Source organism: Mesoplodon bidens (assembly GCF_964165515.1).
Source record: "Mesoplodon bidens genome assembly, chromosome: 3".
Taxonomy (NCBI): Eukaryota; Metazoa; Chordata; class Mammalia; order Artiodactyla; family Ziphiidae; genus Mesoplodon; species Mesoplodon bidens.
In genome coordinates this window covers 19,722,425-19,747,970 of record NC_138178.1, presented here as the reverse complement: position 1 = coordinate 19,747,970, position 25,546 = coordinate 19,722,425, and the positions used below count along the sequence as shown (strand labels likewise).

Genomic DNA, 25,546 nt, shown 5'->3' with positions numbered 1-25,546 from the left:
CGGAATTAATAAAGCAGCCCCGGGCGGCCGGGGTCCTTCAGCACGCGCCTGGGCGCCCGCACCTGCCTGGGTCCCCGCACCTGCCCTCTCCTGGGCTCCAGGGCGCGCGCGGCGGCGGGGAGCGTGGCCGGGCGGCGACGGCGGTGCCCCGGCGCTCGGGGCACGGCGTTCCCGGGGAGCAGGACATCCCCGAAGGCGGCAGCACGCGGGAGGCGGGGAGGCGGGAGGCAGCCGGGGCGCGCGGGGAGGGAGGGGAGCCCGCGGGAGGAGGAGGAGGAGGGAGGGAGCAGGGCGGGCGGCTGGGAGGGAGGAGAAGGGAGGCAAGAAAGTAGCAGAAAGTGAGGCTGGCAGCCGGCTGCAAAGGAGCCGGGCGAGTGGCGGCGGCGGCAGGAAGTCTGTGCCCGAGACGCGCAGAAATAAGAGCCAGGGAGGGACCGCGGCGGCGGCGAGAGTGAAAGAGGAAACTGCAGAAGAGGAAGCTCTGCCGCAGCACAAAGTCTCCTCCGGCTCCCGCGCCGAGCATCCCCGCGCCGCCAGCCCAGCCCTCCCGGACCGGCTCGCCGCCGCCGGCGCCGCCGCCGGCGCCCCCGCTGCGCCCGCGCCGCCCTCCCCCGCGCCTCCGCGCTCGGGCGCCCCCTCCTCGCTCGCCCACCCCGGCCCCCCGCGCCCCCGGCCGCTCCGCCTCGCCGCCCTCTGAGCACGCCGGCCTCGTCTGCCATGGCCCGGGAGAACGGCGAGAGCAGCTCCTCCTGGAAAAAGCAAGCTGAAGACATCAAGAAAATCTTCGAGTTTAAGGAGACCCTCGGAACGTAAGTGGGGACCGGGGAGTAGAGGGTGGAGATGGCAGCGGCCGCGGGTGCAGAGGTGGCTCCCGCTGCCACCGCCGCCGCCACCGCGGTCGGAACCGGCGGGTCGCCGCGTCCTCATTGTCCAGTTCTCGGCTCTGCGTGCCCCCTGAGTGCCGGCCGCGTGGGTCGCCCCGCGGGCCCGGGTGGGAGCCGCTCCTGGGCGGGGGAGGCTCTGGGCTTTCGGGGTCGGTCGCAGGCGGGCGACTTTTCACTTCCCTGACACCGCCGCCCTCTCGACTTCTCCCCACGCGTGACTGTGGGCTGAGCATGGTGGATATTCCTGTTTACTGGCTGCGTGCGTCTACTCACCGTGTGCATGGGTGCACCGTGCCCGCGAGAGACGTGGTCACGAGAAAATCGGGCTCCAGGCATTCCCATTTCTGCCCTTCCCGTTATGTATTCTTATAGAATTGACATCTTCACGTACTAGGTGTAGGCAAGACTTTGGATGGCCGCGCGATTAAGGAAGGGAGGAATTTCGCAGTGTTCAGGGTCACGTGTGGGCAGAGCCTTACCTGAGCGTCTGTCCATTTCATCAGGCTCGGCAGCACACGCTGGGGTGCGGGTCGCCAAAGGGAGGGTCTGCGAGGGTCGCTGTACCGGCGGTTTCTCTCTAGGGCTGTGTGTAGTCCGAGGCTGGTGGCAGAGTCTCCAGAAAGCAGGAATAACCAGAAGTCCATGGCAGGAAGGCTCCGAGCATGTGCTGCTCCATTCAGCTGCTGTTCCCTTTCTGCCCAGGAGTTGGTTTTTGTTTGTTTTGTTGTGGAGTGCCTCAGAATAGGTAGGGAGGCTGATAGTGAAAGAGAATCAGGCACTGCTGGAAGAGTCTGAAATTGGAGTTATTTTCTCCCCTCATGTGATCGGTATCTGTCAGCATATATATTCAAACACATATGTGCTGTATGAACCGAACGTTTTGCAGGGGTTCATGGAGGTGTTAATTAGGCTGGGAAGAGATAGAGGAGGTGTTTCATAAGAGAAATCAGCGTGCTCTTCTCTCCTGTCTTCCTTAAACCCCCTTTACTTGTTACTGTGGTTGGTTTGCTTTTCCAGGACCACATTTTCAAACCCAGATAGTTTTCTGTCCCATACTCAGGGTCCACTGAGTTGTTTGGTCATTTTCCCTCCCCCAGCCCCGTATCTGCAGTGGTCCCCCAGAGCCCAAGTTGTGAAGGTAGCAACACTTGCCGAGGATGAGAATAGGGTCTCCCAGCCGTTGTGCTTGCTTCAGGAACACAGTCTACCTGTGGTTGTAGACTTTCTATCTGTTGGAAAGAAAACAGAAAGGACTTAGCCTTTTCATAGAGAGGGGCTCAGGGCTGCCTCTTAGCATGGCCTGTTAAGGGGTGAGGTTTTGTCCATAACTTTAGAAAATTATCGTTGAGGTTTATTTGGGTTTGGGGTAGTGACTCTGAGATGCTTAAGTTGCCGAGAAAGAAGAAGCTGTGCTTGCTGGTCATTCTGAGACTGATGATGTGGCCTCAGATGAGGGGATGGGAGAGAGTGGAGTCCCATCGTGAGAGAATGCGTTCCTTTGCCAGGCGCATCTCCACCCGAGCCCCTCGACCTGGTCCCTCTGCCTGCAGCCTCCAAGCAGACCGATGCAGCTCCCCTGACTGCCTCCTGCTCCCCAGAGAGCCGGGCAGCTGCCCCTCTGCCGTGGCTGGGCTGCTCAGCCCCATGAGCTGTGGCTTCATTGAGTGGCTCCTGCTGTGGCAGGTGCTGTTTGGGTATGACTGCGGGTGGTTCCACCTCTGGGCAGGATGGGGACTTGCCTCATGGTGACGGAGCGACCGTACAGCTCGTGCAGAACAACCTCTTGGACTCTGGCCACATTCACCGTGAGCCTGGGGATGGGTCTCTGTTAGGGTTCCAAAGCTTTGCCTTCTGTCTTGGAAAGAATTCTTTGGAAAGAAGCTTCCCACTATGGTCCCGTAGTGCTGACAGGGGTTCTAGAAGAGTGAAACACAAACAATAAAACGATCAAAATGTTTTCACTCAGTAGCATGATAATAATAATAATAGTAGTAGTAGTAAATGTAGGTGACTTTATTAAATAAATACCAAGAACCAGTTGTTATTCTAAGTGCCTTAGGTATAGTAACTCATTTTACTCCCATATTAACCTGATGAAGTGGGTATTTACTTTTATCCCCACTTGGCAGATGGAAAAACTGAGGCAAAAGAGAAATTATGTGACCTGCCAAACCGGAGCTACTTATTAAGTGGAGCTGATATTCGAATCTAGGCAGAACAACTTGTGATTATGCATGTGGGGTTGAGCCCCTCTGTGGATTATGTAACAGCAAATGTTAATAATAATTTGACTAACTTTAGTGTTTGGAAAGCTAATTTTAATATTAAGGTAAAGAAAACATAATTATGCAAACATGTAACATGTTAAAGCTTTTGGCTTATCAACACCTTTTTGTCTCTTGGACTTTCTAGAAGTGGTCCAAAGTTCAGGATGCCTGTTTTGCCCTAGGCCAAGTCCAGTGATCTTGACCTGAGTCTAAATAGAGGTCACTTCTGGTTCTGTTAGTGTGGATTTTGGCTTTGGGCTCTACACTTGTTTGCAGTGAAACCTAGCATCAGTCAAGGGTGTCAGCAGTTACAATTGGGATTCATTTCCAAGGTACTCTGCAGGCCCAATCATTTTGTTTGTCACACTTTTACCATATGCCTTTAGGATCCTAAGGCAGGAAAGCCCTGCCAGGAGCCAGATTGTCAGCCCACAGTGTTAAAATGCTTTTAAAATAAAGCACTGTGAAGGCTCAAGGAGCACTCACTTGGCAAAACCTTGTAATCTGATATCTGGCTGCCTGATCCAGGTACCTTTCCATGCAGAGCAGAACCTCTACTGTTGAAGGCCAGAGGGTCAAGCCATTTAGACCGTGTGGTCAGTAGGACCTTGCTGGAGGTGGGAGCCAAATGGGAGTGAAGGCTGGCCCAGAAGGGTGAGAAGAGAGCTGGAGGAAGCAAAGGACAGCATAGGGGAAGGAACCCACTGTGTGGTTTGGACCTGGGTTTTTCTGATGCACCCCTGAGTCAGGCCTCAAGAGAAACCTCTCAACTTATGACCTTCAGTGTGGCTCCCTTTGAAGGGGAATCCCAGGCCCTAACCCTAGCTCTGAACAAGGTGGGAAGGCTTAATTGCTGTTTATTAATCAACGCCATGTTTTCAGATCCCTGCCTGGCATGCCAGATTAATGAGGGATCAAATAAATGTTGTGTAACAGCAATTAGGAATCGTAAACATTTCTGTGGAGTTTTTGTCGAGGCCGTTCAGGCCATCTCTACCGTAGGTGTCTTTCCACGTCTTCTGAACCAAGACAATGAAAATAGGCCATTTGGAGAAAGATACAGATGGGAAGAAAGGTTTGACCGTGGTATCCAGGAAGTACCCCAGACTCATGGAAGTGGCTTCTGTAGTTGCCACGCCATGAAAGGCATCTATCTGAACAGAGGAGGCCCTGAGAATTGACACAGAATGATTCTCCCAACATACCTCATTTCTTCCCCCAGAGTATGGAAATGGCACGTCCTGGGAAATAGATCTTCATCTCTGCAGGGTATGAATACACGCTTTTCTTACAGACCGAATGTTTTGTCTTGAAGTAATTGCTGTTTGTGGGGGGCTGGAGCGGGCACCATGGAGGCCTTGGGCCTGGGTTCAAGGTCTGACTCAGCCACTGCTGGGGTGTGTGGCCTGTGAGCTGCTTGGTCATTTTTCCACATGACCTGGTCTTCAAGCTTCCTCACCTGTAAAATCAGGGGGAGGACAAGGAGATGGGATGATTTTCAACTGCCCTTACAACCCTAAGATTTTTTTGGCTTGTCTGGGTAATGAAGGCACTCACTATAATTTTTCAGGAGCTTTCATGTGTAGCTAGAGCAGCTTAGCCCTATTTGGAAGGACATTTTTATGCCCAGGCTAGTAGCAAAGTGATACAGCTCAGGACAGGAAGTGTCATCCCACTTGATGTCAGTAGCACAATGCCTCTGCTTTTTCATGAAATGAGTGCCTGCTGGGTGCTGCTCTAGGAAGAGTATAAATAGAAATTTCTGTGGGACCAACACTGTCTTTTCCCACTAGTATCTCCCGTACATGCCTTGTTCAGAAATTGCTCAATCAGTACACCTGTTGAAGACACAGATTATTGATTTATCTGAAAGCCCGGGTAGAACACAGACTCACCTGTTCTTTTGTGGGAGGCGGGTGTGTGTGCGTGGGTGTGGGGGGGAGAGGGAGATTGCAGAGCTACCCGAGGTGATTTGTGTGTTTGACCGACTGATTTAAGAGTAATTATTCTGGGACTACTCAAAATTTTAGTCTGTGAAAAGCATTTAAAAGAATATTACCCGGAGGAGCAGAGAGGTGGGCAGCCCCCAGAGTGCCCCCCAAGGGTATCCCAGCTGCGGCATTGGTTAGAAGTTTGCATTTCTCAGCCCTTTGTTTGAGGCATGATACAAATTCAGCCTCTTGTACATTTAAAAATATCTATCGAACACCTGCTATATTCTAGGCACCGGTGCGCAGCAGGGGGGAGTACAGCAGTGAACAAGCAGACACAAATGCCTGCTTTCCTGGAGCTCACATTCTGGTGAGGAAGCCAGAAAATAAAAAAAAACATGAACCAGGAAAATGTAGAGTATGTTATCTAGTATACACGTTAGGGGAGAAATGAAGCAGGGAAAGGGGATTTTTGGGAGGGGGAGGTGATGGTGGCTTGAAGCAGGGTAGCCAGGGAGGGCCTGGCTGAAGAGCTGCTATTTGAATAAAGATCTGGAGGCTGCATTGGGATAGCTGAAGGTAGAATGTTCCGGTCGGAGGGAACAGCAAGGGCTGTTTTGAGCAGAGGTGTTCCTTGACCTGACTCAGGTGTTTCCATCATGGCTGTGGTTGCTGTGTTGAGAATGAATGGACGGGTTCAAGGGCAGAAACGGGGAGACCAGCTCGGAGGCTATGGAAACCTTCCAGGGGAGAGAGAATGGTGGTGGAGGACTGGGGTGCTGCTCTGGGGGTGATGAGAAGTGGTTGGATTCTGGAAACATGTGGAAGGGAGAGCCGATAGGAATTGCTGGTAGGTTGGGTGTGGGATGTGAGATTCGCCAGGGATTTGGGGTTGGAAGAAAGATGCTGTTTGTTGCTTTTGGTCAGTTTTGTTCCAAGGATTTTCTGAGCACCTGCTCTGTGGGCACAGCAGGACTGTCCATGTTCTGGGAAGCTCTTGGAAAGAGTTTGGAGGGAAAACACAACATCTTTTGGGCTCCTGGGTTCTCCTTGTGAGGGACTCTTGGATTTATTTATTTGTTTATTTTTTAAAAATTAAAAAAAATCTTTGGCCACGACACACGGCATGTGGGATCTTAGTTCCCCCACCAGGGATTGAACCTGCGCCCCTTGCATTGGTAGCATGGAGTCTTTTTTTTTTTTTTTTAACATCTGTATTGGAGTGTAATTGCTTTACAATGTTGTGTTAGTTTCTGCTGTATAACAAAGTGAATCAGCTATATGTATACACATACCCCATATCTCCTCCCTCTTGTGTCTCCCTCCCACCCTCCCTATCCCACCCCTCTAGGTGGTCACAAAGCACTGAGCTGATCTCCCTGTGCTATGCGGCTGCTTCCCACTAGCTATCTGTTTTACATTTGGTAGTGTATATATGTCCATGCCACTCTCTCACTTCATCCCAGCTTACCCTTCCCCCTCCCCGTGTCCTCAAGTCCATTCTCTACATCTGCGTCTTTATGTCTGTCCTGCCCCTAGGTTCTTCAGAACCTTTTTTTTTTTTTTTTAGATTCCAAATATATGTGTTAACATACGGTATTTGTTTTTCTCTTTCTGTCTTACTTCACTCTGTATGACAGACTCTAGGTCCATCCACCTCACTACAGATGACTCAATTTCATTCCTTTTTATGGCTGAGTCATATTCCATTGTATATATATGTGCCACATCTTTATCCATTCATCTGTCAGTGGACACTTAGGTTGCTTCCATGTCCTGGCTATTGTAAATAGTGCTGCAGTGAACATTGTGGTACATGACTCTTTTTGAATTATGGTTTTCTCAGGGTATATGCCCAGTAGTGGGATTGCTGGTTCGTATGGTAGTTCTATTTGTAGTTTTTTAAGGAACCGCCATACTGTTCTCCATAGTGGCTGTATCAATTTACATTCCCACCAACAGTGCAAGAGAGTTCCCTATTCTCCACACCCTCTGGAAGCATGGAGTCTCAACAACTGGACTGCCAGGGAAGTCCCAAGGGACCATTGGATTTTAAGGCTAATCTCTTTCTTTCCAAGAGCTTGTGTCTGGGATGGGCTTTTGAAATATCTCCTGTTCCGTCACAGGGGGAAGTCATGATAGGCTGGACATTTGAGCAGCTGGACGAACTGCTTAACTTTCTGTGAAAATGCTGGGTTTTGCCTCTAGAATTATCAACAGGAAGATCACTTTGACAGGTGCACCTGTAACCTACAACTCTCCCACTTGATTTGGGAATTAAAGCCCAGACGTTCTGTGAAAAATAATAAACATGCAAACTCCTGCTACTTCTTTCTTTGATAGTATGTTCTATGTTTGGAGAGAAAAAGCCAAAAGATTTTCTTGGTTGCAAAAAAGATAAACCCTCGTGGCCTTACCGATTAGTACGGTGGGATCTGGGAAATTGCACTTTTTAGAGCTTGTTCCTGGAGGGGCTAATGAAGACTAGGTCTCAAGTAGAAATTTCTGGATCAAACTTGGCAACCAAGTGGACAGTAATTAGACTTGGCAGGTGGACTTTCTTGTCCTCTCAGAGGAGGATTTTAGGGGTTAACTTGTTGAGCTTTTTTTTGGCTGGGTCTCCATAAATCCCTTTAATCTTTCCTTTCCCCAAATAAATCTCCATAAATCCCCTTCAATCTCTCTCCTTCTCCTCCTCTCCCCTCTGGGAGGGCTTAGCATTGGTCCAGCAGGGCCCTGTCACACTATTGGACAGCTTACACCCACAAGGGTGGACCCCAGGACCTCACATTGCCTCCAGTCCTCATGAGATTTTGCAGGCATCGCCAGGGAGCCCACAGTCCCTGGGGACACATTTCTTTAATTGAAGAACGAACCGCTTATGGGTGGCCAGCACGAAGCCTGGAGCCCTCGTCAGCTGTCGCAAGTTTCTCTTCTGACTTGCGCATTGGTCCATCCAATGCACAAGGACACACATGGACTCTGGGAGGCATGTCAACATTACCTTCTTTTCCAGTTCACGTTGGGTACCTCCCTTGACTCTCTGTGGTGCAGGAGATCACCTTTTCCTTGGGCTAGTTTTCTGTTAGATCCTTCTTGATTTTTAAAAATGTTTATTATGCAGTATGTGGATTCTTCGGGTTCGAATCAGACCAAATGGATGCCACAGGCCAAGTTCATTCCACGGCATGCCAAGTTCATTCCATGGCAGACCAAGTTCATTCCCTGTCTCCAGTGGTCAGCTGTGGGTCTCGTGCTGTTTGTCCTAGTATTTCAGCAGGATTCAGAGATGGAGGAATGCGTTTCTTGGTTAACACCAGATCTTGAGGATAAGCCTAAAGACAGCATATTGGCTGAGGCCAGGCAGGGGAGGCATCAGGAGGCAATGAACCGTACTAGAAAGGCAGCTCCAGCACCACCCTTCATAGCCGCATCCCTCTTGATGTCCATCCTTCATCTTTCTGAGTTAAGATGCAGATGGAAGTTGCTGCTTGTGGGATTCCTGTAAGGATTCAGTGACATCTGTGAGGTGCCTGGCACATAACTGGGATTGAGTAGACAGCAACTGCCATCAAGTTTTAGTTGCCTTCAGCAGCTGTGGTGGAGGATAGCTACCCTCAGATATTCAGGGCCAGTGCTGTGAGGAAGAACAAGTCAGTGTCTGTTGGAAATTGATGTTTGGAAGCTCCTGGGGCAGAGATGCAGAACAGTGCATACTTAACCTCCCCCCCCAAAGTTGATTTAAGAAACCATCAACAAGTCCTCAGTCAACCAGGGAAGAACATTTGCTGGATGTTCCGCGGGGCGCAGTCCTGAGCTGCTAAGCACGGAGGATCTGAGGCTACCAGGCCATGGGTGCAAATCCTGTGTCCACAGATTCCTAGCTATTAGGTTTTGGGCAAATTATGTCACCGTTCTCGGCCTCGGGCCCTCATCTGCACAACAGGATAACCCGAGCACCCGATCTAAGGGTTGCAATGAAGGTTAGATGAGGGCGTGTGGAAACCCCTTGGTGTGTGGACATGGCCGTGAATCCGTGTGCAGGAAATGCTCCTTCTCTCTCCTTAGCCCTTGCGGGGCTGACACCCTGCTCCTCAGAGGCCACTTGCCCAGATTTGGGGGGTCCATTGTGCCATGCAGCACGTGCTTCCCACAGGAGGCTGGTTGCTTCCCCTGGCGCTGGTGTTAATTAACCAAGAGCCTCAGCCCCAAACGTCCTCCGGGCCAGCTCGCGTGTTGAGTGACCTAGTTTGCTGCATACATAGACTCATCCCCTCCCTGGGTTATGTCATCAGCTTTGTCTCTCTGCACCTCTCCCTGCACCCTGAGCTGTTTTTTTTTTTTTCTTCAGTCTATCTCTACATCAGCTTGTGCAAGACGCTCTTCTAACTGCAGTTTCTGTTGTCGCCAACAGCACTTAGATCTTGGTGCAGCTGTGGCCCTTGCAGCTGAAACGTGCTTCTTTCTGGGAATGGCTTCAGTCTTATCTGCTTTGGTTTCTTATTGAAAATAACGTTTGGCTTGGAGAACTGAAGTAACTTGTTGATTACGGTATTCCAAAACGTCACTGACTTTTGTGAGTTTAAATTCTCTAGGTAGTGAGTTTATTTTAACGCTGGAGTTTTCACAGATGGCAGCGTGTCTAGGTATAGACCGCATGAACGTGCGTAACGATTTAGTCAAAAATATCCTTATCAGGGATCGTGTGATGGAGGATGGGAGATGATCTCAGAAGTTTAACTTCCCAGGTTGCAGGATGTAGGTGAAACAGTTGGAAAGCTCATGTCTGAATCGGGTGAAATCCCTCATCTTGACCTCTCCATGTTAGACCTTTCCATGGCCTGACCAAGTCTGGGGTCACAGATTATTGGTACCTCTGCAGTGCAGTGAGCATGGGAAGAAGAGGCTTCCCAACTGGACAGAGTCAACGTTTTTACTGGTTGAGAGGCCCCCTCTCTGACATTTATAACCACGGCTCACATCACTGAAATTGCTTTTACGCCAAATTGGATCAGGGGCTGTAAGTGGAATCCTAAAGGTATCATATTCAACAAAACCTCGAACAGTGCCCAGTTTTCAAGTGGCGTTCCTACCTGCCCCCCACACAATGCCGTCCCCTCCCACCAAGGCCCACAGTGTTGTGGGAAAAAACAAGAAGGAAATGAAGCTGTGCTAAGCGGAGAGGTCTGGTGGGACGATGGCGGGGGGGCAGACACCCCAGGGCCCCTGCCCCCTGCCCCCCAGGGCTCTTCCCATTTCTTTAACCTTCATAAAAATGGCTGCTCGAAATTTGCCTTAAAACATTAGAAGATACAAATGCCTTGAAATAGGTTGAGAGACCAGCCATCTGTGATGTAAGTGATTTTAAAGAAAGTACTTTTTCCTCCCACGTGAAACTGACAAGAACTAGCAGTTTGGCTGGAAGACAGGAGGAAAGTAGGTAATTGTGGTTTTGGAGCTTTGACGGGGGGAAGTGGGGAGGTGCAAATGAGTTCCAAACTGGGAAGTTGAAGGCCAAGTGAGGCAACTGGGAGAAGGATCCCAGGCCGACTGACTGATTAAATAAACTGGGTTCTGGGGCTTCCCTGGCAGTCCAGTGGTTAGGACTGTGCTTCCACTGCAGGGGGTGTGGGTTCGATCCCTGTTCGGGGAACTAAGATCCCGTGTGCTGCGTGGCCAAAAACAAACAAACAAACCAAAAAAAACTGGGTCCTAGGCTGGCCTGGGCCCTGAAAGGGAGGCTGCTGTAGTACTGCCTCTGTGACCTCCCCCCTCCCGCCCTCCCCCAGCACAGCCCCGGCTCCCAGGACCTGGCTGGGACATTCACATTGTAATTCAGCCTCACTGGGCATTGGTGTTCAAGGCTTCTCTAGGTGTGAGCGGGCTCCTTACCCCCATGAGACATTTCACTTTCCTTAAAAAATAGGCCTTGGGGCTTCCCTGGTGGCGCAGTGGCTGAGAGTCTGCCTGCCGATGCAGGGGACACGGGTTCGTGCCCCGGTCCGGGAGGATCCCACGTGCTGCGGAGCGGCTGGGCCTGCGCGTCCAGAGCCTGTGCTCCGCAGCGGGAGAGGCCACAGCAGTGAGAGGCCTGTGTACCACAAAAAAAAAAAAAAAAAAAAATAGGCCTTGAACAACCACCACACCCAAAAGGTGAAAATGAACTTTGGGGGCAGACCTTGTATAAAAGTTGGGGACAGCCTGTATCTGGCCCTCGTGTACAGGAACGATGCTGCTGGGATTCGCTCTGCCTGCATTAGCATGGCCAGTGTCAATGGAGTTTGTGGTCCTAGTCATGATAAAAAAACCCCGATGTTGACTTTATAGGGCCCTCTTGGCTCCTTTGACAGCTGGGAAACAGGAGACATAATATTTGGATGTGTATGTTTTTTAATTGTGGTTAAAAAATGCATAACCTAAAATTTACCATCTTGACCATTCTTAAGTCTTTAAGGCCCTTTTGGCTCCTTTGACAGTTGGGAGTTAGAAGACCTCGTATTTGAGTGTGTGTTTTTAAGTTGTGGTTAAAAAAATGCATAACCTAAAATTTACCATCTTAACCATTTTTTTAAAAAAATTTATTTATTTATTTATTTATTTATGGCTGCGTTGGGTCTTCGTTGCTGCGTGCGGGCTTTCTCTAGTTGTGGCGAGTGGGGGCTACTCTTTGTTGTGGTGCGCGGGCTTCTCATTGCAGTGGCTTCTCTTGTGGAGCACGGGCTCTAGGTGCGTGGGCTTCAGTAGTTGTGGCTCGCGGGTTCTAGAGTGCAGGATCAGTAGTTGTGGTGCACGGGCTTAGTTGCTCCACGGCATGTGGGATCTTCCCGGACCAGGGCTCGAACCCGTGTACCCTGCATTGGCAAGCGGATTCTTAATCACTGTGCCACCAGGGAAGCCGCCATCTTAATCGTTTTTAAGCCTATAGTTCAGTGGCACTAAGGACATTCATGTTGTTGTACAACCATCACCACCATCCATCTCCAGAACCTTTTCATCCTCCCAAAGTGAAGCTTTATCTCCATTAAACACTCACTCTCCATATCCCCTCCCTCCGGCCCCTGGCAACCCCCATTCTGCCTTCTGTCTCTGTGAATTCAGCTACTCTAGGTATCTCCTATAGGTGGAATCAGACAATTTTGTCATTTTGTGTCGAGTGTATTTTATTTCGCGTAATGTCCTCAGGGTTTTTGCCTGCCCTTTTAAGGCCGAATAATATTCTATTGTATGGCTAGACCACATTTTGTTTATCCATTCTTTTTTTTTTTTTTTTTTTTGCGGTACGCGGGCCTCTCACTGTTGTGGCCCCTCCCGTTGTGGAGCACAGGGTCTGGATGCGCAGGCTCAGCGGCCATGGCTCATGGGCCCAGCCGCTCCGCGGCATGTGGGATCCTCCCGGAACGGGGCACGAACCGGTGTCCCCTGCATCGGCAGGCAGACTCTCAGCCACTGCACCACCAGGGGAGCCCTATCCATTCTTGATGAACACTTGGGGCTGCTTCTGCCTTTTGGGTTTTGTGAATAACGCTATATGAGCATGGCTGTCCCTCTTCAAGTCCCTGCTTTCAATTCTTTTGGTTCTTTCATTTCATACCCAGAAGTGGAGTTGCTGGGTCATGGGGTAATTCTGTGCCTCATTTTTTGAGGTACTCGCAGACAGTTTTGCGCAGCTCTGTGGTGTTTTGCAGTTTGCAAAATACTTTTACATCCACGATTCCTGCTGCGCCTTAGCACAGCCCTGCGAGTGGGGAGCAATCATTGCCCTCATTTTACAGAGAAGAACATGGAGGTTCTGAGAGGTGAGATGAGTCAGGAGAAAAGGTTGCCCAGTGGCGCTTGAAGATTGGAGCGTCTTCCGACTCTGAATTCAGTGCTCTTTCTCCCCCGTCATGCTGCTTACAAGCTGGTTAGTGGGAACAGTGGGAACAGAGAACACTGATGGATGAAAAAGGTACCTCCTCGTTCTGTGGATGTGGTGTGGTTATGCGACCATCGGAGCCCGTTGTGTGCTGTCAACCAGCTCTGGTTTGTAACCTTGCTGATTCCATGGTGTAACTACTCCCACAGGAACCACTTAAAGCTACCCCTGGTTTAACAACCGACTGCAGAATTCTTTTTTTCTTAAATTCATTAATTTATTTTTGGCTCTGTTGGGTCTTTATTGCTGCGCGCAGGCTCTTCTCTAGTTGCGGCGAGTGGGGGCTACTCTTCGTGGTGGTGCGTGGGCTTCTCTTCATGATGGTGCGCGGGCTTCTCATTGCGGTGGCCTTTCTTGTTGTGGAGCACGGGCTCTAAGCTTCAGTAGTTGTGGCTCACAGGCTCAGTAGTTGTGGCTCGTGGGCTCTAGAGTGCAGGCTCAGTAGTTGTGGCCCACGGGCTTAGTTGCTCCACGGCATGTGGGATCTTCCCTGACCAGGGCTTGAACCCGTCTCCCCTGCATTGACAGGCGGTTTCTTAACCACTGTGCCACCAGGGAAGCCTCCAAAATTCTTGACTGAGGCTCTTGTGAGCGCATGTGAGTTGACTCAGCACACCTTTGGAGGAAGTTGAGGTCAGGAGATCTGAGTTCAGTTCTGGCTCCGTAGCTTCAGAAGGGTGGAACCTTGGTCGTATCCTCTCTACGTCTGGATTACCTTGTTTGTTAGATGGGGATAATGACACCTGCTTCCATTACAGACCTGTTGTAAGGCCTGAATGAGATAAGGTATGGGCAGTAAGGCTTTATACAAATAGAAGATATTATTATGTTGCAAAGATTATAGCTTTAGAATAGTTCTTTCTCATAAATGTTGGTGTCACGCATACTCTTTGGAACCTAGCTATCGTCTTTTGGGCACGGTTCCCAAGAAGTTGGGCCATGGTCAGCCTTGACACTGAAAGCATCAACGCAAAACCCAAAGTTTCATAGTATATTTTATCTAGGCCTGTTCAAGTGTATGTTGTTTTTGTTCTCAGTGTTTAAGCGATTGGTACGTTCAGAAAAATTCTTTAAAAATTATAAAAAGGACATGTCATCCTGGTAGGGAATTTAAAAAATATGGAAGAGTATAAGGAAGATGATGAGAATCAACTAGGTGGCTGGATGGGTCATGGGTCATCAGTCCCTCTAGGGGGCGGGGAGATCTCAGTAGAGACCCCAGCAGTCAGCGTTTGGGGGTGGGTCTCTGGGGGGATGGGGTGGGGCTGTGGTTATTCACTCACTGCTGTGGAGATATTCCAGTATTTTACCAACGGATCTGATTGGACCACTGCACACCGGTTGAGTATCGGCTCTGGAAATAGGGTGGTGGTCTTTGTTGAATGAGGTGGGTGTCCGATTTTTTTCAGGGTGCCGGTATCTTGTGTTAGTTTGGTGCGGGTGGTGATGCCCTCATTGGGATTATTGTCATGATTACCCTCTCTGCTCTCATCACCACCTCTAAACACCAACAGAGTCAGCAGTGGGACAGAACCAGGTGCCAACAGGAGACCCCGCTCAGCAGGCTTCCAATGGGCTAATCACCCATGTGAGAAGAAGGAGGTAAAAAAATATTCATATCCAAGTGTGCCTGACTCCCCTCGGTTGGGGTGGGACACAGGAACCTAGATTCTCAGTCACTTCATGGCATGAAATAACTACTGTTCACTATGGACTGAATATTTGTGTCACCCCAAATTCATGTGTTGAAATCCAATGTGATGGTATTAGGAGGTAGATATTAGCATAATATCCTCAAGGTTTATCCACATGGTAACATGTGTTAAAATTGCCTTCCTTGGGCTTTGGGAGGTGATTAAGTCATGAAGATGGAGCCCTCTTAAGTGGAATTAGTGCCCTTATAAATGAGACCCCAGAGAGCTCCTTTGCCCCCTCCACCACATGAGGACACAGCGAGAAGGCAGTTGCCTTCTCGAACTAGGAAGTGGGCTCTTACCAGACACCACATCTGCCCATGTCTTCATCTTGGACTTCTGGGCCCTGCCTGGCTGGTTAGGCTCCCAGGCAGGTTCTAATGGGGCATGGACGTGGCAGCCTCTGAGTCTTCAGGATCAGTGTGGCCGCTCTCGCCACCTCTCAAGGCTGTTCCTGGTGGCCTTCCTTTCTTGTAGGAATTCTTGAATGTATAATATGTTCCCTAAGTGTGATCTCATCCTAGGATCGCAGGAATGGTCCAGGTAGATGCAGGGACCTCCAAAAAGCTTGGTTAATCCTGAAGGTACTAAGAGCTGGGTGTCCTTCCAAAGCTTTCCAGGAATTTGGAGTTTGAGATCTCTTCTTCTAGCATGGCCAGGGGGTTAGGCCCTAACCCTGCAGAAAACTTCTGGGTTCATTGAACCCTGAGTAAACTGGGCCCCTCTTTTTTTTTTTTGCGGTACGCGGGCGTCTCACTGCTGTGGCCTCTCCCGTTGTGGAGCACAGGCTCCGGACGCGCAGGCTCAGCGGCCATGGCTCATGGGCCCAGCCGCTTCGTAGCATGTGGGATCTTCCTGGACAGGGACATGAACCCATGTCCCCTGCATCGGCAGGCGGACTCTCAACCACTGCGCCACCAGGGAAGCCCCTGGGCCCCTCTTTACAAGCCAGGTCTGCCCCGTAGGAATGAGGGAAACTTGAAGTAGTCCTGGTGCTAGAAATTCCAATGGGTTTGTCTGGCCAAAGCCATCTGAAAATGTGCCTTCACTTAGTTGCCTCGGTCAGGCTTCAGGTAAGACTTTGGAGAACTGTGAGACTGATTCCACAGTTTTTTCTTTTTAAAAAAAATCATCAGATATTACAGACCGAGATTCTGCTCTGTGCCAGGCACTACGGAAGTGTTGATGAGACAAAATGTGGTTCTTGTCCCTGGGGAACTTTTGGGGGAGACAAACATGTAATTACACTTCAGTGTGATAGTGCTGCATGGTGGGGACACAATATGGAAGCTGCAAAGAGGGGCACCTTGCCAGAATTGGGGCTCAGGGACAGTGAGCTGGGCTGTTGCCTAAGAAGTCAGAAGTGGAAAAGATCTAGCGTTCTTCGTTACTTAATGAGCTCCTGCTTTATGCCAAAGAGAAAGCTCGCTTGTGTAAGACAAAGGAAACATATAGTTTTAATAATAATGATGATAATAATAATAGCAACCATTTATTGAGCACTTACTAGGTGCTAGGCACTATGCCAACTACAGTATTTTACATGAATTTTCACAATAAATCCTCATAGCAGCCCAATATAATAGGTTCCATTGTCATCACCATTTTAGAGATGAGGACACTGAGCCCCAGAGAGGTTAAGTAACTTGGCCAAGGTCACACAGAACTATATGGAAGAATTGGGATTTGAGCTTAGGTTAGGTTATCTGTCTGGGGCCAAAGCCAGTGCCCTTAACTATTATATCATTGTACTAACATTCTACTGACTTCATAGGTTGGCACATTTTATCCCCTGAACTCTTAACAGAGCACATGGTGACATAAGCATGGGGCAAAGTGTTTTAGGGTTTCCAAGGGAAGGGAAGTAATTTTTATCAGAAATAATAGATGGAGACGAATTATAAGAGCAGGTAACTGAATTGTTTTCCTAGTAGAGCTTCTCCAGTGGCCCATTTCCCAGATGGCAGCCGTGTATTCATTTAACCAGTGGTGGTGAAGCTCTCACTTATGGCTGGTGCTGTACCAACTGGAGATTCAGTGGCAAATGAGAGGAGTGGTCCCTGCTGTGTCCTCCAGATACGCTAGACCTGTTCTGACCTCTGTGTCCTGCTCGTGTAGGTCCTCCTGTTGCCGTCACGCCCCATTGATTTTCCAGGGTCTTAAGATGCTAAGATCACTTAAGTTTGCTTCTTCCATCACGTGTCCCCAGACATAAGCAACCCACTTTGGACTTCTCTGCTCCTGTTCTTTCCAGTCTTAGAATCATTCTGTTGAGGGTCAGCCATTGCAGGTTTTTTCCTTTGTGAGAATTTTCTCCAGCTGGTGCAGCTCAGAGCTTCTCGGGACATTCTCACACACGTGGTTGCCCTCCTGGGTGTTTCCCACAATGCCTTGCACCCTGAGTAATAGGTGGAGAGTGTGTTTGGTTCAGTGTTAAAAATCCCAAGTAATAAAATTGTTTCCATGGTCTGTTAGGAAGCTTGCTTTTCTAAATGTTTTCATTACTGATAAGCTTTTCCGAACATTCTGCCTGTATTTTCTCCCTCTGGATTTCATCTTCAGATCGTCACCACTTTTCCACGTGTGGTTTACTCACCCGGTGGATTAGCTGCGGTGAATCTTTAATCTGTGGGGCTTTGCTCGTTTCCTTCCTTTGGCAGCCTCTTTCTCTTGGCCGCCATGGGGCTGCGCTCGGAGAAAGAAAACCGGTTGTCAGGCTCCAAAAAAGAGTCCTCCTCAATAGGAAGGCCCAAAGCTAAATAGAAGTGATATTTGGATGATCACATCCTTCTATTCGTTTTGTGGCCACAGTTGGTTGTGTCCTGTGGTATCCTGTTAAATACCTCTACTTTCTATTATTTTCCATCTTAGGATTTCCCCCCAAACACGGCTTGCTGCAGTCTTGAGGTACTCATGGAAGCAATATGTAGTTGGCTTTTTTCATCTTTTCCTTTGCAATCAGGCCTTTCATAGTTTTATGACTTTTTCTGCATGCTAGTGTGTCCAAACCCAGGGGCGATCCAAGGGGTAGTTAGCAGCTGTGCTGTTTTTCTTCTGAACGTGTGATGTCTGTAGAACTGATGATGGGATGAGAAATTTCTGGGCACGTACAGTAGTCTTTCCTGAAGTTCTTTCCTTCAAAATTAAAATTCAACAAACTCTTGGTCTCAAAGTCCCAGGTTCATTGACTTGGAGGTAAAAGTTTTCCTTGCTCTCAGCACCTGGGCCAAACCTCCTGAGTGCAAAAATGTGCAGTTTTTCTTTTGCCAACCTATCTTCTGAGGAGGTCACTGGTGTCCCTGGGAAGGTGTGGAGGTGGCTTGAAAAAACCTAATAATGGCTACCAATATTTGAATATCTGTCTGAGGTCTTTCACTGGCCACTTGGCCACTTGAAGGGTCATTTAATCCGTCAATAACCCTGTGAATTAAGTACTGTTTGATAGTTGAGGAGAGCTTACTGGTCCCAGGGCATGTGATTCATAAGTCACAGGACAGCGATTTGGACCTAGATCTGTCTGAAGAAGCTTCTGGAAGGCTGTGTCCAGCTCACAGCTGTGCTGCCTGAGGTGAAGCAGGCTTCTCCAGGGTGTGTTCTGGCGTGGTCCTGGGGGCTCTGACAGGGAGACTTGTGTCCTTGTGTGTTATGACCACTGTCACTGAGTCTCCAGAATGTCACCACGGCCACCCTTCTCCTCGGGCCCATCAGAGCCTTGCTCTGGAGCTTGGAGCCTGGAAGTAGTATGATGTTCAGTGTGCGGGTGAGGACACTGCCACTTGGAATTCGTGCCCTGGCTCAGGCTCGCCAGAAACCTCTGTGCTGGAGTCCTCCCTGGAGGTCCAGTGCTTAAGACTTCACCTTCCAATGCAGGGGTGTGCAGGTTCGACCCCTGGTCAGGGAGCTAAGATCCCACATGCCTCTGGGCCAAAAAACCAAACATAAAACAGAAGCAATATTGTAACAAATTCAGTAAAGATTTTAAAAATGGTCCACATCAAAAAAAAACTTAAAAAAAACCCCAGAAACCTCTCTGCTGAGAGAGAAGTGGGCCTCATCACAATGTTACAGGCTGAGGATAGATTTCGTTATCACGTGGCAATTTCCGTACTGGCAAAATGAAGAAAATCATATTGAAAACATCTAGAGAACCCTGAGATTTTAAATCAGACTATTTGCCAAAAAGAAACAAAACCAAGCCAAGACAGAGCGCTCACCTCAGGGTTCTGGCAAACAAAATGTTGCTTTGGAACTTAAAAAAGCACACATCAGTTATAGCATAGATATCCATTAGCAAAAGGTCGTGGAAAACACAGGCAGATAGCCAGAAATTTAGACCAAGTCTGGTTGATTTTCTCAAATGGCTAAAACATGTACAGGAGTATGATTCTAGCCCCGGCTCTCCTGTATGAGCTGGCGTTGAGCTCGTTCTTAGTGGCAGTTGAGTGACAAGGGGACAGATATTCTTGACTCCCAGTTCACTGCTTTTTTCCTCACTGAAGGGTTTTTTCTTTTTTTTTATTGTTGATGTTCTGCTCACACTAAATAATTAGCTTTGTTTTCTTATTGCAATGTATTGTAAGTGCTTTTCAAAAATGTGTTAGAGCAGATTTACTTTTTCTCAGGGCTTGTTAATTAAAAAAATGACTATTAGTTGTGCAATAAAGACCTCATCATATATGATAGACCTCACATGGTTTCTTTATATTTTCATTACTTGGAAAACACCAGGAGAGAGCCAATAGGAATATTAAACATGTTGGACACCTGCTCTGTTAAGAAAGACGTACCAGCACAGTATGCCACGTTACTCATTGTTTCTTTTCAGGTTATGTTTTAAAATCTGTTTCTCTAATGATTTTTATGCAAGATGACCTTTTCCTGCTGTCATAGGCAACTTCTTAGCATAAGAAGCAGTTAACACTGGATCTTGTATTGAGTTCACATCCAGAGATACTAGGAGCCAAACTGTTTAACATTCCAGTTTGAGATTCTGATTTTGCATGTGGTTAATTTTGGAGAAAGCGTCTGACACGTGTAGCTGAGCTCACAGACCAGTTCATAGTCCTTTTGGCCTCATTGCTCTGGAGTCCAGAGTGATCTCTGGGGCCCTGGACGGCCAACCCTCCTGGGGCCAGCATCCTGGGTGTGCAAGCTTCATAGTCACATGGGGCCCTGCGCTCAGAGGGCCCCAGGCTTCGTTTAATGAGCTTTTCCCGATGTCTTGAAATTCTTAATATTTTTTGAACAAGGATCCCCCCCCACCATTTTCATTTTGTGCTGGGTTCTGCAAATTACATAACTGGTCTGAGCCCTTTTAATAATAAAACTTTCCTCTCCACTCCTTTCAGCCTAATATCAAAGGTCTTTTACTGATTGATTAAAATTTTCTTAGGGCTAGTTGTTAAGGTTTATCAAATACTGAAGTTCATTGGATTCTTGGGAAACTCTTGTGATATTGTGATATCTTGGGTAATGAACACTCCCCGGGTATGGGCATACATTTTTTAGTATTAAAAAAAGCTCTGAGGCACTACTTTGCAAAAATTTGAGGTGCTCCTAGAATGTTGTGGCCTGCTGGCTTTCTTGGTATTATTAGGGATCTTATAAGTAGGTCGTGGCCTGTGGATGGGGAGACAGCATTCTCTGTCCAGCCCACCTCCTCACCAGCTGTGTGTGTGTATAGTTCTGAGCCTCTATTTGTAATTCATAAAATGGGGATAATAATGGCCCACACTGTATAGGATTGCTTGGAGGTTTTGGTGAGATGACTCATGTACATTTTTTTTTTATTTGCACAGTGTCTGGTATATACCAAATGCTCAGTAAATGGTAGCCGACATCGCTTCATTTGGGACAAGTTTTTGCCACTCTGATTCATGGCCAAGTATGATACCTCTAACTCTCAGTTAGAGATTGTTAAAAAAAATGGGTCATCAAGTAGATGGATCGGCACGAATCCTTTAGGAGAGCTTGAAAAGGGGTGTCATTTTGAGATGTCGTTCCCTGCATATGAAAGGCAGGGGTTGATAAGTTTCCTGGCAATTGCTAAGTCAAAGGATAGCCAGAAATACTATTCGGAGTATCAAATTGAGACCAGGTAAGACTGCAGCTCCTTGTGTGTGTGTATATGTGTGTGTGTGTGTGTGTATACACACACACACACACTACCTTACTATATTACAGGCCCTATGGATACAAAATGAAAAAGTCACATATACACACTATGATCTATAAAATACATAATCAACAAGGATCTTCTGTATAGCACAGGGTACTCTGCTCAGTATTATGTAATAACTTACATGGGAAAAGAATCTGAAAAAGAATGGATATATCTATATGTGTAACTGAATCACTTCACTGGACACCTGAAACTAACACAACATTGTAAATCAACTCTACTTCAATATAAAATAAAAAACTAAAAAACAAAAGCAAAAATCCAAAATGAAAAAGTCACCATCACTTCTCTCCTCAAGGAGCAATTAGAAGGGACTCTTTCATGATATTTGCTACATGATTCCTCAGAACTGGAAAAAGGGAGGCATTTTTTCCTGTGGGTTTTCTCTGATGTAAGACCTGCAGGGTCTTAGGGCTTTGGTTGCAAGGCATGTTGGGAGAAGTGTGTTTGGCCTGCATAACTGTAACAGGGAGTGGGACGGGAACGGGGTCAAGAGGAAGGGGGCAGCTCTGATTTCAGGGTTTTAGATGAACCTCTTCTTCCTTGGGTTTGAATACTGCAGAGCACGGACCGTGATACTGCTTCAGCTTCTTTTTTTTTTTTTCTTTTTTTTGCGGTACGTGGGCCTCTCACTGTTGTGGCCTCTCCCGTTGCGGAGCACAGGCTCTGGACGCGCAGGCTCAGCGGCCATGGCTCACGGGCCCAGCTGCTCTGCAGTATGTGGGATCTTCCCGGACCGGGGCACGAACCCGTGTCCCCTGCATCGGCAGGCGGACTCTCAACCACTGCGCCACCAGGGAAGCCCCTGCTTCAGCTTCTGATTAAGTGGATACATGATTTCAAATATGAGCTAACAGTTCATGATGCTTCAGGGTTTCAGTTATACTTGTCGCCTCTTTTATGTAATAATGATTCAGTTTGACAACAGAAAGGAGGCCAAAAAATCCTTCCTTTTAGAAGCAGATAAGATAATGGCACGTCTGCTCTTGTGTGATTGCTGCCCTTATAACATGGATTGATTTTTGCATCCGGATCAACATACTTTAAAAGAGCATTTCTCAACTCATTGAAGGCTCACATAGTCAGTAGTAATATAATTGGCTAGTTCGGCATTTATCCATCTCTTTGGGGTTAAAATAAATGGTTAGAGGTTCCGGTGGAAACAATACTAGGTACTACCTGTGTGAAGTCGCTGGTGCATCTTATGAATTTCATCCATTTAGATTTTGTTGAAAGCCTTCCTTTTCCCATTAGACTTAAAGAAATAAAAAGGAGGTGGAAGTGAAAAGAACCCGCTGTGCCTTTAAAGCCATTGTAAAAGAAGGTCAGGTTTGTACATACATGGAGCACTAACAATGGGATCGGCGACTTACAGAGTCACAGAGTTAATGCCATCCCCTTCCTGGTGTGCACACAGCTGGACTTGGCCAAATGTGATGAAAATCTGAACACTTCAAGGAGAGGCCTGGGATAGCATTTCTTCAATGGCAGATCAGAAGAACTAGAACAACATCAGGTTTTATTGTGGATCATGTCACCCCGTCCCTCTGGCAACCAGGCCCAGCCCAGGGCTGTGTCCTGCAGTCCTCACTCATGTGGCCGAGAGCAGATTCGAGGACATCTTAGATTTTCAAGCTTCAGCACGTTGACTCTGGAGAGGGCCTGGCGAACATCTGGTTCTTTGATCAGGCTGAGAAAGCAGAGGCCTGCGTCAGCTGGGGGCCTTCTCCAGGGCCACACCATGCAAGGTGGCTGGGTCAGTGCCAACTCCCAGAGCTTTTGTGCATTGCACATTGGGGCTCTTTGCAAGGTTGCATTGGGATTCCAGATGCTAAACTAATTTAGGGCACAGAAATACATGTACGTTCTCCTGGGAAAGGAATAAAAATGACCTCAGTGTTCCTTCTTCTTGTCCTACAACTGATTTGTTATTCAGATCTCAGGGAGGCCCAGGAGTGTAGTAGTTGGGGACCCTGTCTCTGGCTGTGGTGAGAATTAAGTGCGCTGACATATAAAGTCTTTAGCCAGCACCTGCTACAGAGTAAGTGCTCATTCAACACCAGTTCTTCCTGTCAAGAGCTGCGGGACACAGGTGAGGAAGGAGTGTACTGGGGACTGGGTGTGGTTTTCTGTGCTTTATGACCACGTGGCCTTCAGCCTGGCTGTGTGCTTTGACGGGACCACTTTTATTTCAGGAGACCGTGTGGAGGAGGAGCCCCTATCTGCCAGATTATTGTTGGATTTATTTCTCTTGTTGCCTGATGATTTTTAGTTGTTGAGGAATGGTTTTCTCTGGCTGACTTTGCTAATTATGAGACGGCCCTGCGTCCGGGCATGCACACTGTGTGTGTGTGTGTGTGTGTGCGCGTGTGCGTGCGTGCCTACGTGCTGTTTGCATATGGTAGGCATTTTATGCTGGCTTAATTGTTTTGTGTTGTCTTCGTGGCTCAGCTAAGCCCAGCACCTGGACCATGGGAGGTGTCCTGGCTGTGATTGTGGAATGAGTACAAGCTGGGTACTGGGTTTAGTTCTTCTCTTAATCACTGCTGCCCAGTGGACACAGCCCCTCCCCCTTGTTTTTTTCCCGTACTTGCCAACATGCTAAGCTTTTTGAGTCAGGAACTGTTGTCAGGTGCCTACAATTTTCTTTTTTTTAATTTTATTTATTTATTTATGTATTTATTGGCTGCATTGGGTCTTCGTTGCTGCGCACGGGCTTTCTCTAGTTGCCGGGAGTGAGGGCTACTCTTCTTTGGGGTGCACGGGCTTCTCATTGCTGTGGCTTCTCTTGTTGCAGAGCACCGGCTCTGGGTGCGTGGATTCAGTAGTTGTGGGTCGCGGGCTCAGTAGTTGTGGCTCGTGGGCTCCAGAGTGTAGGCTCAGTAGTTGTGGCTCATGGGCTTAGTTGCTCTGCGGCATGTGGGATCTTCCCGGACCAGGGCTCGAACCCGTGTCCCCTGCATTGGCAGGCGGATTCTTAACCACCGTGCCACCAGGGAAGCCTGGTATGTACAATTTTCACAGCTAGAAAAATACACTGTCTAGACTCATTCTCCAGCTTTCAAAGAAGACAGAGCAAACCTCTCCAAATTGATTAGAATCTCAGCCTGAGTTTTCTGAAGCTCGTGGTGTGGTGTCCAGGAGCAGCCTGGCTTCCCCTTCACGGTGCTGGTACGTCCTCATTAGCTCACTGACTGGACAGTTTCAGGTGTGCCAATTAGCCGGGGTTGGGAGGATGCTAATGTGGGCGAAGGGAGGGGTTTGGCAGTGCCATCGCTGATAAGTTTCCAGAGTGTAGCTGTGGCCTTTTGGGGGATACAAGGTAAGAGTAAAGCTTTCAGTTCATTGCCTCTTTTCCTCTGCTCCCCTTTTAAGGAAAACAGGCAAACAACAGTGGCCTAAGCTCATATTTGGAATGTATTAATGAAAACCACGTTTTAGGATGTGTGCCAGGTCACTCACTGTATAGCCAGCCCATTGTCCTGCGCCTTCTATCTCTATAAGACAGTGTAGTGATCATGCACATCACAGCCTTATGGTGTGTATCTTGTTCATTTATACCAGTTTCTGAACTACTTGTGGATGAGCCTGACACACTTTTTGGTCACTGACATAGTATCAGAAATGAAATGGAAGATGTACCTGTCTATCATAATACAGAGAGATGAACAATACTAATATTGTTGAGAAGGGTTTTCAGCCACACAAGTTTGAAAACCAGAAATTATAGTGGACCAGACTACTCTATTTCCTGAACAGTTTAGTTAAGAAATACTTCTACTACTACTAGTAATAATAGCACCTACTGTGTTCCAGGCACTTTATGAGTAATACATAATCTTCACAGCCTCCCTGCAAGGAAGGAGTTTTTATCCTTAAATTTTTTTTTAACAGTTGGCACAGAGGGGATAAGTATCTTGCCCAAGGATGCACAGCTAAGAATGGAAAGATCTGGGATTTGAGGCCAGGTCTTTTGAAGTCCAGATGTTTCCCCTGTACCTCTGTCTATGTGTCCTGGCTAACGAAGATGTTGCTCTCATACAATTTGTTTAGGAGTCAAACTGGATAATCCAGGTTTCAGGGTATAGTTTTTTTTTTTTTTTTGCGGTACGCGGGCCTCTCACTGTTGTGGCCTCTCCTGTTGCGGAGCACAGGCTCCGGACGCGCAGGCTCAGCGGCCATGGCTCACAGGCCCAGCCGCTCCGCGGCATGTGGGATCTTCCCGGATCAGGGCACGAACCCGCGTCCCCTGCATCGGCAGGCGGACTCTCAACCACTGCGCCACCAGGGAAGCCCCAGGGTGTAGTTTTTAATCTGAAGTATTTGGTATGACTGAATAATCAAATTAAGTAGCTGTCAAATCCCTCTTTGTTCTAGGATTTACAGATTTAAATACAATTAGAATAGATCTTTCCAAATGTTTTTTTTTAGCCTTTTGTGGTGGAACTAATTTTGGTGAGCGACAGAGTGAGAACTCAGGGAACATTCAAGCAGGGAAATTGACACAGAATTTCAGAACATGCTCAGAATAAAGTCTTCCTTTCTGCAGGGAACTGAGTAGCTGACAGCTCAGGGAAACATCAAATTGACTTTAACTTCATGCCCACTGCTTGGGCTTTATATTAGCAGTTGTTTATTTCACCAGACACAGGCATTGACTTTCATTAAATCTGT

General features: G+C 48.1%; 1 protein-coding gene across 4 annotated transcripts in view; it reads left to right on the top strand.

The window, feature by feature from the left end:
- The first annotated feature begins 627 nt into the window (after positions 1–627).
- CAMK1D (calcium/calmodulin dependent protein kinase ID) overlaps positions 628–25,546 on the top strand; it is a 423,988-nt gene continuing 399,069 nt past the window's right edge. For all 4 annotated transcript variants that reach the window (XM_081229204.1, XM_081229202.1, XM_081229199.1 and 1 more), the window contains exon 1: positions 628–809. In XM_081229204.1, coding sequence (XP_081085330.1) covers positions 718–809 — 92 coding nt within the window. In that variant the 5' untranslated portion in view covers positions 628–717. The remainder of the gene's footprint in view (positions 810–25,546) is intronic.